General features: G+C 46.2%; 1 protein-coding gene across 1 annotated transcript in view; it reads left to right on the top strand.

Moving 5' to 3' along the window:
• slit3 (slit homolog 3 (Drosophila)) overlaps positions 1 to 15,379 on the top strand; it is a 197,357-nt gene that overhangs the window by 20,549 nt on the left and 161,429 nt on the right. Inside the window, exon 4 of the mRNA XM_072663035.1 lies at positions 3,315 to 3,386. Coding sequence (XP_072519136.1) covers positions 3,315 to 3,386 — 72 coding nt within the window. The remainder of the gene's footprint in view (positions 1 to 3,314; positions 3,387 to 15,379) is intronic.

The following is a 15,379-nucleotide window of genomic DNA, read 5'->3' as shown; positions in this document are numbered from 1 at the left end:
ATATATATATATATATATATATATATATATATATATATATATATAATTTATTTATTTATTTTAAGACTTACACAAGTTTGAGTGGTGTGAGCTTGTGACCATAATGTGAGGACATCCTGGCAGACTGGAGAAAAATAGAAAGACCTTGACAGCCTCTCCTTAATACGTCACATTTATTACAAAAGTCTCATTAAACAAAGACAACTTACCCTAGGTATCCCCAAACTTTTGAAGGGCTGCATATCTTCACATGCAACTCTTCTCTTCCTATAAGCTCATGAAGACAGGTCTTTCAAGTGTGTTAGCATGCATATGGGACTGAGTGTAGGGGAGGGAGGGGGGTCTTTTTTTATGACCGCTAAATTGACCTTGTCTCACTCTAAAAAGACACCGTTTGGTTAAAAGGAACCTTAAAAATCTGAAGGCAATTTCAACAACTTCATGTTGGCATCCTCAATTGCTCCCTGCCATGAGACAGACACCCATTTGCCCTTCGCTGGTGTGATTCTTAACACGTCTGGGTGAAGTTGACCAGTAGGTCAAGTCAAACACGCAGGCCATCGCCACATATGGGCATGGCCAGGCAGAGACTGCACAGCTGGCGGGGGACGGACTTTGTCAGAGACTCTGAGTTTGTGTGTGAATTGTTTGACTTTTTCTCTTGTCTGTGAAGATGTGTGTGGTTCAGTCGGAATTTGACCAAATCCGTTACCCACCGGTGGTGTGTTAAAAAAAGGAAGGCAAACTCTGGGGTCTGTCTGCCAGCATGGCTGTGAAACAACATTTGGACGTTTGTTACCAGCCCTGAAAACCTTTAGTCAACGTCTGCCTCATAGCGTGTGTGTTTACCAGGGTGTTATGCTGTGCGTTTTTCTGACTGCCGCTTCCACTAGGAATTTCACAGTGTTTTAACCCTGCTAGTCCCGAATGACCCGACATGACCGGTGTGACTGGGACTCACCGTCAAGCCCAACATAACCGTTTATATTACAAATGTAACATGGACTTGCTGAAGCTCCCACAGCCTAGTGGTGGAGAATCCTGCATGACAGTTCTTAACAGTATATTCCGAACATAGGTGTGAAGATGAGCCTTACATTATTTCTTAGGTAACACATCAGATTCCTCTCAGTATTGCTGCCAGACTTGCAGATCCACAAAGCTTTATTTCTCTTTGGCGAGATAAGCATACCTTCACAAGTGTGAGCAATACATTCAGCTCAGAATTCAAAGGGCTATTTTTTGATGCCGAAAACATTTGTTGAATCAGAGTTATAGTAAGAAGTGACTGAAGTATTAATACCTGAAAAAAACAATTCTGGGTAAGACAGACACCAAAATTCAGGACACACCTGACTAGAAATCGAAAACCTGTAAATTTGCCATTTTAAAATACTTTAAAATGAGCATACCAAACATAAAACTACAAGGTAATGAAGAAAATACGCTTGCCTTTTAAGATTCATAAAATCTATTAACCCAACAAAACTGAGCTGGGTATAAAATTGAATGAATTTAATTAAAACAAGCTTTAATATTAAACTGTCGAGTGGTGCAGCGGGCTAAGGAGCTGGTTAGAATCCCATCAGCAGCTGGAGCCTTTTTTTCTTTTTCTTTTTTTTTTAACTAATACTGTTACAGTATATAGGCATCAAATTCACTGTACTCGACACCCAAGAACTGTTGGTCATTCAAGGCCAGCACAAATTCAATAATTTGTTTTTCTGCTCAGAATGTGTTTGAGCAGTTTCTGAAAAATATCTGAAAATAATTTTGTGTTTTTTTTTTCTTTTGGGAAAAAAATTCAAAGTGTATCTTTTGATTGTTTCGGCTGAAATTTTAGTGCATCCAAAACTGAAGTGAACTGTGTATGTCAGTATTTGCTGTTTTTACACATTTAGACTCCATTTAGTTAATGTTGTTATTGTCCCAAAGTGTTGATTGGACCGATAGAAATGCCTGAAATACAATGTCCTAGAATCTTTTTACACCGACTTCCACTTTATTTGGAGATACAAGGTTTTTGCATTTCAGTGACAATATATTGAATTGGCTTGTGTAAAATGGAATGATTTTTGGCTTTGTTGTATAATATTATTTTCTTATAAAACTAGGCATGGCGGCAGCAGAGTAAATGAAAAGGCTCTCCACTGCGTTAAAGGCTTAATTCATATGAACCATTCTGACTTGTACATTGCTGAATCGCTGTAGAACCAGTGTTAATCTCTCCTCTCACAGCATAATTTGTTAGAAAGACAGCCAAAAACCATGGGATGAGACACTTCTAAGTGCATGAGGGTTTTAGACATTTTTAGTTGAGGCCCAAAATAGAGCAGGCTCTCATTTATGGGATATAACTACAGTTCAGCAAGGGGCAAAAGTCTAGACTGCGCAAGCCTAATTTCAGTCTCTGAGTCTCACATCAAAGCCTTGCGAAACAGCATCAAATTTGTCTTCTGCCGTTAAACAAAAGCAAGCTGCTGTCTCTTCTAGGCAGGTCTAGCTAGGGGGTTGATGCTATCAAGCTCTAACAGATAGTGACTCTCGGGGCTCTGACTCTCGGCGCTGAAAGCTGATACTGCTTGGAGAACCCCTTTCCTCAGCGTCTGCTGTTGTCATGAAGGCGGACGGAGTAAAACGGAGAGAGATGACAGAAGCGCTCCTCCACCGCATGCCTTTAGCCTGGCCCATGACCCGTGAGGTCCCCATTATACCCTCATCCCCTGATTAAAACCCCCTGCTCCCACGGTAAGGGTCAGCCCATGAAAGCACTCAGCCAGTATGGTGAGGTTCACGCTCCGGGATAAGAACCTTTAGCGGCTTGCTGCGGGAGATAACCTCGGCCGTCTTCAGAGGAAGTCCACGTCTTTCCAGGCAGCCTCGGCACAGCTGTAACCTCTGACCCAGGGACGCTGCCTCCATGTTCCTGGACCCGATGGCCAGGTCGACCTGGCTGATTGCCCTAATCAGAAAGATTTATTGGCGCCTTTGTGTGCTGTCGGTGTTTGCCCCGTCTTGCGATCAATCTCTGTTCTCTATGCCAGGGCAGATGTTTGTGCGTGTCGGCTTTCTGTCAGCACGCAAAGTCAAACAGTCCTAAGCTCTTCCTCTCGGCCTGGCACGCTCATGTTCCGCTATCTCTCCAACAGATACACACACACTGCTCTCTGAAAGGTCATTCCCACACTGCTCCATGCTGCCTTTAATGTCCGTCTTACATTTCATTGCTTCGCTTATGACTGCGGTTGTTTTGACCACACTAACTATCGTCCTTCCCCTGCCCTCACTCTCTCTTTCTCTCTCTGTCCTCACAGGCGTCTGAACAGGAACCGGCTGCAGGTTCTGCCGGAGCTGCTGTTCCAGTCCACACCCAAGCTGGGCCGCCTGTAAGTCCCTGCGCTTCTCTTTGATATCCCAGATCTAGTGGAAAAAAGAAGGCCAGTCAAACTTTCCCCGCTGTTTTAATTTTGATCATTGTCCTGGAAAGGAGCTTGCTCAAATATTTGGCTTTCCCCAAAAAACGCTGTTTAAAGAGGACACTGTCAGCGCGGCGTTGCGCGCTGTGTTATTCCTTCTCCAGATGTGGCTCTTTTATAAGGGCCGAGGGCCTGGGCAGGCGTAAGGTGACACAGCCGCGCTCTGTGCTCCTGACAGCGAGGTGAAGGTGTGTTACAGGGAATGTTTTCCTTGGACAGGCTGAATTCCTGCTCCCCGAATATCGCTTCCCTGCTCCGGCTTTGAGCCGGAGGCCTGGCGACACAGCCTCCTCTGGCCTAGCTGCCGGCGAAGACTTCATTTACGAGTTTACAGAATTGAGTGAAACAAGCCTACTCAAGTTAGCCTCGAGTCAGACCAGAGGTTAAGCTTTATAAGTGTTGATCTTGGGGTGCACCAAGCAAGCGGAGGTAAATCCGACACGGACGGCAGCCGCACTGGGGAGTTTCAACATCTCTAGTAACTGAGCTGCGTTTTTGTTTCTGAGCGGTTTCCTCTACAAGGCCGGTGAAGGTTAAGATGTCCCTCCTGTCTTCACCCCTGGGAAGATCCAGCGGACATGTTCGCACGCCACAGAGCTCGATTCTGCGCCGGTGTTTTGATACATGGCTGATGGCAGCGATTAGGACTGGCTTTACAGATGTGAAATTCTCCTTTTATGTCAGCAACGGCTCACGGAGCAGCCTTTAATATTTCCTCGCTGAATATCTGAGCCCTCGCAGAAACAATCAGCAGAAATGATGGTTTCATTTCCTCCCCGTTGCCAGCAGTTTCATAAAAGCATTATTGGCAATGATATCCTTATTTATCACGACTTAATAAGCGTTCTCTTGGGTCGTAGACAGTTGTGAAGGAGTGGAAAAGATGAGGGAAGGCCAGACATCCACACTAAATCCACCATTCTTATCCCCTCACCATCATTTTAAATTATAGTGTTTGATGGTTTTTTCCCCTTTTCTTTGGCATTTGCTAAATCTAAACTTGACTCTCGGTAATGAAGGTTGTGCAGGGCGGGGGTGGCTTATGGGGAAGCTCGTAACCTTGCGTTGTCAGAGTTGGTTATACTCAGTGATGATAGTGGTGATATGAATGGCCTCACCCCTAACCCTCCCTTTAAAACCCTCAGGCCTGGCCAGCTGGACAGACCAGTCTGAACGCGTCCCACTCAGGACAGGGCTAGCCAGATCTAGGCCTGCCCTGACCATAAGGGTGGAAACGCTGACAGGGGTCAGGGAAAGGTAACGGGTGTGTTCCCTCTGAGGAAGTCCCGGCTGGGATGGGCACGGTTATTTGAATATACAGGCATCCAAATTCCATCTTTTTTTCGTAATTGAGGATTCCGATACGCCATTTGTGGTTTTCAATAAAAGTGACGTTAAACGTGGATTGTGCCGTAATTGTGAATGAAGTTGACTAAGAATGATGTGTGGAACCACAGAGAGTGTTGGGACATACTATGCTGATTTTGCATCTATTTCTGAACTGTATATAGCAATACTTCATATTTGGCAATACTTAAATATGTACAGAATACGTTGTGTGAGTTCTGGATTATTGCCCTGTAAGTCAAATAGTAGTTTAAAGCCACTGGACCGAAAGCCTGGTCATAGAGCGAAAGCCTATGTGGGTGCAGTCGGCATGCTCAGGTTAGCTAGCAAGTAAGTAAATAGCTAATTATGCCTGATAACGTGATAATGGTGAGAGCACAGGGCTGCACACCCAGTAACTACAAAAAAATGCCAACTAGGGGGATCGCTGGAGCTGGGCCTAGCTTAGAGCTAACATAGCAATTAGCAGGCTGGCTAACACATATATCATAATCAGTAAAACACAAACGTAACCATAAATATGCCATGTTATTATATATCACACAAAGTATATACCGTGTTTAACTGAGTTTTATGTTTAGCGGCAGTGGGGTAAATTAAGTTGACTGATATGTTATATCTTCACTCAGCCAAGGAGATAACTTAGTGACTAGCATGCTAGCTAACTAGGTTATCACAGTGATTAACAATGAAATACTACAGTAAACATAATTACATAGGCTACTCACTTACAATTGACTTGCTTATAGACACTCGCTTACAGTCTCCTGTCTCCTGAGCTGACTCTTTCAGTGAATTTAGAGCCAGCAGAGAAGAACTCATTTTCTTGAATCATTAAAACATCTTGGAAGTAAAATTATATTTCCTCACCCAAAGCACTATTTGATGTTGGGCTGCTATGTTAAAATGTCTGTGTTTTATTCATTTCACTGCATTTATAACCCAATAGTAATATCGGGTATCAGCATCAGCCCATTTCATTTAGAAATGCTGATTTGTGAACAGCAAAATTGGTTAAAGTACTTAATAGCTGGGACCAGGATGAGGTAAGGGTAAAGGACCTGGATGGATGATAGAGAAAGCAGAGAGACTGCGGCCACAGCAGACATGACCCCGCTGCGGCAGGCCCAGGTGCGGGGAGACGGATGAGGACGTGTGGGTCTGTGGCCCACTAGCTGAAGGCAGGACAGGCAGGCGCGGGGGCCGCGATGAGTGGCGTGGGCCATTTGTGGTCAGTCCTCTCTCTTTGTGTGTGTGTGTGTGTGTGTGTGTGTGTAGCACTGCTTTGCCTGGAAGGAAAGAATGTGGTTGCAGTTATAGACCTTACCCTGCCGCTCGGTGTGGGCCAAGAAATTTGCCTCTTCCACACACACACATGCACATACTCACAAACAAAGACACACGCACACACACACACACACATAAACTTGTGCAATCTAAGGGGGTTGGTTTAGTTCAGCTTCCTCCGCCCCTCCCCAGTTTAGAATCTCCATGCCGATGGATAATGGAAAGCAAATGAAGAATTAGAAGTAGGCCATGAATATGCCTGCTCCCATTTATTAATGGTGGCGCTGAGTGGGCCTCCATATTAACTTCGCTTCCTGTGTGCAGTCAGGCTCCAGCTTGAGAGCGCAGAGTATTTCACTCAGTGATAGCCACGGAGCTCCACCACTCCCTGCCATTACATTGAGCTCAGATTGCATGTGATTGGTGTGATTTAGGAGAAGACGAGGAGCATAGTGCAACGATATCAGCCCCAAATGCAGAGCCCCTGCTCTCTCTCTCTCTCTCTCTCTCTCTTTCTCTCCGTTTCATTTTCTGCACACAGTCATTCTGGCTTCATCATTCAAGCTGTTGGTCTGTCAGGGCGTGATGATGGCCTGTCATGGCCTCTTTGATGGATTGTGCTTGAAGTTTGCCCAGCGCCTGCCATGGGTGTAAAAAAGGCTGGTCCAAGGCCAGGCTCCCCTGTGGCTCGTGTTAGCCGGCCCATTTTAGAATGTGCAGAAGTGTCTGCCTCTTGTTTTGGTTTTGCATCACATAAAACTTTTACCCCCCGACCCCCAAAGCACCCCCACCCTGAGTGATTTTGTTTGCTTTTCACAGCACTTATTTATTACAAACAAATTGCCCTCCTCACAAGGAGAACCCAGTCTTGCTGCCATTAGCCTGACATGGTGCAGCTCTGAGCTCCAGATGGGAATCAGGGCCTGGACCTCTCAACCCTGCAACCCTAAATCATGAAGTTCCAGGGTGCATTGCGAACGCGCGACTCCCGCACTCTCTGTGACAGCTCTGACGCAGCCAGTTTGCTAGCACCATGGAAGTACACAGCAATGCTTTTCAAAACTCCTCCGTACAACTGTAAAAACTGTAGTTTTTACTGATCCCCCTTGTAATGTGTGCCGTAATTGCCTCTTTAACACTTCAGGGCAATAACCAGATGCGCCGATGGCACTAGCATTTGCATGCTAATTACAGTAATTGTATATCTCTGCGTAGAGTGGTGCATTTTTCTGCAGGCCGCAATAGCTGGCTAATAGTTCAGCGTGTCTCCAGCGTATAAACCATGGAGCTGCGGCTCAGCGCTGGAGCAGCGGCCCAACTGATTGTTTTCAGAGAAACGAAGCCTCCCAGAATCCAGCCAAACATCTTCCAAAATAGGGCTGGGCTCAGCCAGTTTCAAAAGGCCAGACAGCTTTGTGATTTACTCCAAAGACATATTTAGATAAATATAAGCTACAAAGACTTCGGAGCGCTGACGGAGAGCCAGCTCCATCCGGAGAGCTCAACAGAAAAGCTGAACTTGTTTTTTTTTTTCCTCCTTTCACTCTCTCTCTCTAATAGCGCTGGTTTTCTCAGCAGTCAACCGACCGCCTTGTTTGTATGCAGTGGGGGAGTTGGTTGGAAAACACTCAGGGCGAAGCAGGTAGAGGGGTGCAAGATGTGCCGTCCCACAGGAGCAGATCAAACGGCAGAATCTAACACTCTCAATTAAGCTCCAGCAGGAACGCTGTCAATTAGCAAGCCCCCCTTTCCACCCCCCTGACATTTGCACGCAGGTGTAGCGTCATCTCGAGCTGCTTAACTCTGTCAGATTTCGAGAAACCAAATCAGGATGGGCCGTGCACACCCCGAAACAAACATCACCCTCCCCACCCGGATTGTGCTCGCATGCGCGTTTTTAATTCTGCTGACAGGCGGCAGGAATAAATAAAGCTGTTTACACACACACACAGACCCAGACACACACACACGCACGCACACACACGCACACACTTATGCGTTTGACTGTTGGTGTGAGATGGCCATTCCTTCACATTCTCAAAGAGTTCATGTGTATTGAGTGTATTGAGAGAAAAGCAGGGTTAAAGCTATGGGCAGACGTGAACGGCCGATAAAGGGACGAGTTTTCTGAGGGTTTAAAACAGAAACACCTCGGCCTGCAGTTAGCAGCTCAGTACGAACCAGGGCTGAATGTTGTCAGGCTTTCAGCCATATATTTTATAGAGCACAGGGTTTATATGTATGTAGTGTGCACTGAAATAGCAAGCAACACATGGAAGCAATTTAGGTTTCCAAATAAAGGTAAAGCGCAGAACGTAGAAGGGGTGTTTAGGTAGTGCATTTGAATATCATTAACATCTCTTCCTTGTTTTAGTTCAGCTGGCAAGAAGAATGCATGCATAGATGAGCTTGGTCTTGAAGCGGTTCGTAAAAGCTGGAATCTGTCTGCGTTTTGGAAAGGGAGTATAATCACGTGCAGCATTGTCTCTACATACAAGAGGGGTCTCAGACACCATGGGTTATGAAACTGCAGTGGAAAAAGTGCTCTTCCTCCATTGTTGGAGGAACAGAAAGGGCTGCTGGTCCAGGTTTTGTTGTACATTCCTGGAATATGTTCAGTCCTATCCTCTCTCTGAACTCTTCTGGAAGATCTCTGCCTGCTTTCCGTTGTTCTTTTTGCTCCGTGATTGGACACAAGAAGCTAGGTGGAGGCCACCGCTCTCCGATATGCAGATAGACCAGATAGACAAGACAGCCGTAGGTCGTGTTTTGATGGCCTCAGGGAACACGTTTTGCTTTATTTATGGGAGGGATTGGAGGGGAGTGGAACATGTATAAATCTGAAGCATGGTGTGGGGCCCACAGAGCCACCCAGTGTTCTAAACGCTGCACTGCGAATAGGGCCGGATCTCCTGCTGAATGCTAACAGTCTACAGTGTGGTGCTAGCCTTCAGATAGATGTTTTAGAGAGAGAACACGGCAGAACGAGACAGAACAAGAGAGAGAGAGAGCAAGACGGAGTCTGAGACGGAGAAGAAGAAAAGCTTCTATGGGTCACCGGACTCCACGGAGGCTGAAGCAGTGATTTAATTTGTTTAAGCAAAGTCTGATTGTAACAAATTAACGGAACATTTTTTATCACTCTTGTAATTACTTACCCAGATGCTCGTTTTCAAACACACATCCACACTCCGCCAAACAGTCATTATCATAGATGGCCATCTAGTTCTTAGGTGGTCATTGAGGAGTCTCTGGAGGATTTTTATCTCACAGAATTCTGTTTCACACATTAACAATCCCAGGACCAACATTCATTACACACTTACATCACCTTGTTTGCATTGTAGTCACTCTACACTATCACTATGTCCAAATGCTTGTGGACCCCCCTTCTAATACATGCATTTGGCTACTTTCAGTTGCACCCATTGCTGACACAGATGTGCAAATGCACACACACACACAGCTTGTCTAGGCCCTGCACATATAATAGGACTCCTGAAACCTGAACCTATTGGCACCATGACAGTGATGCCAGGTGTGGTCTAGAGGGGTGTAAAGACCCCCAGCATTGAGGGGTGGAGCAGTGAAACTACTGTGTTCTCTGGAAAGATGACGTTGGTGCTCCATCCAATACTTTTGGGATGAGTTGGGGATGAGGTGGGGTGGTGATTGTCTAACATCTTGACCTCACTAATGCTGTTGTTGCTCAGTACAATCAAATCCAGTACAGTAACAGTGGCAGTACAGTAACTCAGCAGTAAATGAGCAGGTGTCCCAATACTTTTATTTTTTGTCATACATGTAATGTATGTTGGGTTCAAGCTAACACACTAGCCACAAGCACAAAGGCTAGTCAGGATAAAGTAATACAGTGCAGTAGATTATTATAGTAGTATTTTTCCATTCCTAGTCAATTGCATGCATTTTTGTTCAATTTGCAGCAGTGCTAACTTTGGAAAGCCAATTATTTTGGGGTCTTTTAAAGGATAAAAAAATCTATTTTTGTCAGAGCAGGTAGGCCTAAGGTGCATAATCTAGTTGGTAAATATTATACTACGGTAATTACTTCCTCAGGAAGCAAGGGGGGTGTTTAGAAGGATAGGATCAGTTTGGAGGTTGAATGTCAGTTTTGAGAGGAAAGGAGGGCTTACGCTGATATGACTGTATCTACACGTTTGCACAGTCTCTGCAGTGTCTGGCTGAGGTGTCGGCACACCGTCTGCTAAGAAAGAGATAGAGAGAGGTGACTGAAAGGTGGAATCTCCCTTTTCATAGTTCTCAATCTCACTCTAGCTCCTGAACGGGCTCTGTTGGGCCTAGAGCATTTTAACAATGGATAAGTGGGGTTGTAAAGAATGCCTACAGCGGCTTCTGTAGAAAGAGAGATGCAGGTTGGAAAGGGGTGTATGTAATGCAACTCAGGCCGAGTCTCAGGGAGCATATTAAAAGCCCAGTAATGTCCCTAATGCTCCATTAAAGGATTATCTTCAAGCGTGGGATTTCAGCGGGGAAACCCTTTCCAGAGGTTTCGCAATAACACGTTATATGTGGAGGAAAAGCGTGCCCCACTGCGTACTTCCAGGGACAGATAGAGATGTGGCGGAGAGGTCTTGTGTTTGTCTATAAAACGGAGGTCATTCTTGTAAGGTGGGAAGTATGTGGAACTTACGTGGAAAAGCGCCTCGCTCAGGTAGACGCCAGTGCGTGCTCGGAAAGCTTTTTTTTACAGTAAGTACATTTGCAGATAGAGTGTCCCCTGTTCCCCTGCTTCAGGGCTTGGGGAGAGCTAGGCCTAATGCGGCGTGTTGATTGAGGGCGCCTGTAATTTGGAAAATAGTCCGGGGCCATTATGCGCCGGGGTGTTTATCACAGGTGGTTCCCATGACAACCAGTCAAGATCGTAATTGGATTTAAATGGGCAGAACTGCTTGCACATGTTTCAAAGGGCCAGGAGGAATGCACTGTAATGGACGTGTGCGTCCTTGCTTAGTCTATCTGGGTCGTCCTGTCCTTTTTCTCCTGGTCCCTCTCTCTCCCCCTCTCTGTGTCTCTTGACCAAGCACTTAGACCAATGTTTTGCCATCCCACTGTTCATCAGAATAACAGCTTAGATCCAATCAGTCCCGGAGAGGTCAGTAATAAGTTACGCTGCTGCTCACATGCCTCCGGGCTCTGGCTCTGGAGTAGTTGGCTAAAGTTGTAGTTTATTCTTTGTATGTCTATGTTTGACGTGCTGCATGGCAGCCCCTGTATCTGAAGCATGCATGCTGTAAATGCCTGCTCGGGACAGAAGAGGTCGAGCAGGTTGAAGGTGAGCGTAAGCACCGCGAGAGTAATTGTAAACCAGTGCTACGCTCTAATTCAGGCACAGAGAGAGCTTCAGAGAGGCAACAGGAGCAAACAAGGATTGTGTACATTGAACTTCAGAGGCAAGGTTTTGCTTAGGTTTAGGATTTCCTGAGGGTTGTTAAACCGTTCGACCTATCCCAGTCTCCAACAACCTCACTGCAACTCTTGGCCACGCTGATTGTTTTTGCAAGTGGGAACTACAGCACAGGAGTGAGCTGCAGGAATGTGCTTTTTGCGGATGAAATTGCGCATCTAGGAACGGGGCAGGAAAAACAAACAAAGCCGGCGTTAGGCCTGCCTCGCTCACCCCGACTGGATTTCTCATCCTTGCCAGCAACGCTGTTGCCCTTCACACAAGGCTGCGGAGGAATTCTGACAGGCCAGCACATTTGCAGCGTGCTGCTATGTTTGCAAGAACATCTGAGTCCGTGGCGCTCCAGTGCCCGGATATCACAGCCGTCTCTCGGAAGGCTGATTTATGCTTCTGTGAAGATGCGCTAAAATGTTTTTGCATAGCGATGCAAAGAGGAGCTTTACAGCTAATCGTGGCTTGCAGGGGAGCCAGTGTACACACCTCCGAAATCTCAACCACATATCATGCATAACCTCACTGCTGTATGTCAGACCAGTGCTGATTGGGATGGGAGCCAAAACTGGGGTTGCCACCTGTCCAGATGACTTCCCTGGATCATCCTGGATTTATGTTGTCTGTCCAGGAAAAATGTTGTTTTCCTGCATTATAACTGAGAAGAGCTTCTGGAACTGAAATAGCATCTGTTTATTTAGAAACCAGTGATCCAGTATTCAGGAATTTTATGGGGCTGCGGTGGCAAAGCTATCTAAAATATCTGAAACATCCAATATTACCACAGCATCCATCATCCAGGAGTTAGGTTACTGTTAGATACGGTTTTTCAGCTCACCCTTCGGACGTGCATCATAAGTACATTACACAAGTGGCCACTTGCAGTGCAAGGGGAGAAGGGGGAAACTATTAACATATTATTTAATTGGAATGCAGCGTTAGCCTCAGTGTGCTAAGGAGCTAGCCATGCAAGCTTTTCAATGTAGAACATAAAACCTGTGAATAATTGCTTGATTTGGTCATAAGATTTGGCTTTAAACTTTAAACTGCAGTGTGTCGGCCCCTCTGAGGGCAAATCTGACCGACGTTTAAGCTATTAAAGTAACAGAATGGCCCTTAAGATATCACCCGAAGAGGCTGGTGCAGGAGGGCCTGTTAAAACCGGTAGTGTCCACTCCACCTCCACCACCATCCAGCTACAGACCTGGTTGCAACTTAAAGTAGCTGAATGCATTCATTAGAAGGGGTGTCCACAAACATTTGGACATATAGTGTCCATAGGCAAATCTTACATCATGCTGCAGGCCTAGGCCTAGTTTAGGGCTCCTGTTGCCTCTCCGGGTCCTCCAGCAGGCCTGTGGTCAGGCGCCAGGCCTCTTTGTGTCATTTTTCAGCTAGAACAACGACTCACACGATTCAGCGAGCCACCCCGCAGTGGGAAGCTGACTGCGGTAAAAGGACCATTATGGGCAGGTTAGTCAGCGCCCTGGCCACCCGGGATGGGCCGCACGGAGAGGACGGTTTACGGTCGGGGCAGCACGCTCTGGTCACTTTATGAGAGAGAAAGAGAGTAAGAGAGAAAGCTGGCTGCTAAGGTTCACTTCCAGGCTGCCCTGCCTTTAGTCCGCACACAGTTGTCACTTAGCTAATTACAGCTTCTTTTTATGGTCCGAATCCTTGCCCACAGCCACTCCGCTTCAGGCAACAATGGGAAGGTTGTGGAACGCAGAGGACCTAAGTGGAAACAGGCCCTTCTTCTCAGCTTCTTCGTTGTTGTTTTCCGCTTTTATCTCCCTGTGTGTCTACAGAAAGAGAGAGTTCAGATATTCAAGCCTCTATTAGTCATTCCGGCCACCGCGTGGTGAGGAGATACTTGGCTGAACTCTGGAGCTGGGTGGTTGGATATTATGCACCCAGAATGCATGGCTCGGCACTCCCAGGCGGCCGGTTGAATATGCATGGCTCATTGCTATAGATCCCGACATACATGGGAACTGCAGCGTGTCCTTATGAAAGGAAAAGCTGGGAAATATGCGAATAAATTGTTACATTATGTCTTTTTTCACTCCCCCAAACCCCCCCCCCCCCCCCCCCCCCCGCCCCCCACCCTCTCCCCGTCTTGGCTTCGTTTCGCTCGGCACGGCATATCACGCTCCCAGAAGGAGTTCATCTTAGATTGTTATGTATGTGTGCGCAATTTTGTGTGTGTGTGTGTGCGGTATTTTTTTTAAATGTTATTATTGGGAAGAACAGGGATGAGCTTTGTGAATGAGTGTGTGCGATGTGTGTTCTGTGTTTACTTATGGATGGATGGGGACTGGTCGATTCAAAAGAGCAGTGGAATGAGCCGAGTTAGTGGACCAGCTGGACTGGCTGTGCTGAAATGATAAATGCCGCTGTACCCATAGGACCGACCGGTGCTGTACGCTGCACTTGCTGCCCGGTGTTATCGCTTTTTACGAAAAAGTGTTTCTGCTCGGAGGGTCGACCCTTAATAAAACAGAAATGGTAAACTATACCTTAAGCTGTGTGTGTGTGTGTGTGTGTTCGTTCTGCTGTCCACCCAATCTTACAAGGTGACCCCATGAATTCTGCTTGGGAAAACAAAAACCTCAGCTCTCAACGCTGTCGTCTTGCCAAAATGGCAACTTTACAGGAGAAGGAAAAAACCTTCTGAGCTTTCAATGGACGTCAGTGTGAATCATTTTTTTTCAAAGTCATTTTAGAGAATTTCTATTGGCCCATTCATCATGAAATGGATGCGATGTAAAGAACAACTGCCAGATTCACATTATGTCAAAAAGTAAAAAAAGGCAAAAAAAAATGGAGATGCAAAGTGGCTCGGATCTCCAAAATCTCAGCTCTCCAAAATGGCAACTTTACAAGAGAAGGAAAAAAAAACCTTCTTTCAGTGGAATGTAAAAATATTTGATTCCTGATAATTTTGGAGCCTTTCTACTGGTCCACTCACCATGAAACTGGGGCATGTAGGTTTTACTACCCAGGTCTACAGTTTGCAGTAAACCATGTGAGAATCACCATGGGGTGACAGCCACACACTCCAGCAGCAAGAAGCAGGCCGGAGGACCAGGGGTCCACTCGTCGTTTATCCTAGCCTGGGTCGCTGAGGCAGCAGAGTTCACGTTGCTTTGCACGGAAGGAATAACAGAAACAGAATAACACAGGCCCATATTAGCTGCAGGAATCTTTATCAACAGTGGCTTAGAGCAATACACAAACAACGCAGATGAAAAACACAGTGGGAACGAGGGGGAAACGAACAGAGCCTGCGTCGAGGTGGATAATCCCTCATCGTGACTGTGACGCATAACCAGGATCATTCTCACACTTGAATGACCGCTGCTGCCTTGTGGGCTCCGAACAGAAGAAAACAGGCCCAGTGCGTTTCTGGCAAAGGCGTTTTGTTTGAGTGGACCACATTTGAGAACGACAACATCGCTTTCGTGAGGAAACGAGAGAGAGAAGGGAAGAGAGAGAGGGGAAGAGAATGAGAAACACAACACGTCGCGTTACGTGCCAGTGCCATGTCCAATCCAGTCTATGTCTTATTTACAGAGGCCAGTGCTGTATCACGCCAGGGATGTAATGGGAAAAACACACTAGGCAGTTGTGGAAAAGGTTCAGCAGAATCCTTTGCACCCAAAGACTGTGAGCAGGGGGCAAGTGCTACCACAAAGAATAGGCTGCCAGGGGAATGCAGCGTTCCAGAACGACTTGTCTCTTATTTGACTCGGGCACACATCACCACATTATTTTTCCTCCTATTCTTTTTTTTATTATTATTTTTTGTCCTCACTCAAACGATTTTTGA

This window comes from Salminus brasiliensis, chromosome 19 (genome assembly GCF_030463535.1).
Source record: "Salminus brasiliensis chromosome 19, fSalBra1.hap2, whole genome shotgun sequence".
In the NCBI taxonomy this organism is placed as follows: domain Eukaryota; kingdom Metazoa; phylum Chordata; class Actinopteri; order Characiformes; family Bryconidae; genus Salminus; species Salminus brasiliensis.
The sequence above is the reverse complement of the archived record's forward strand: the minus strand, read 5'-3'. Positions and strand labels throughout refer to the sequence as shown.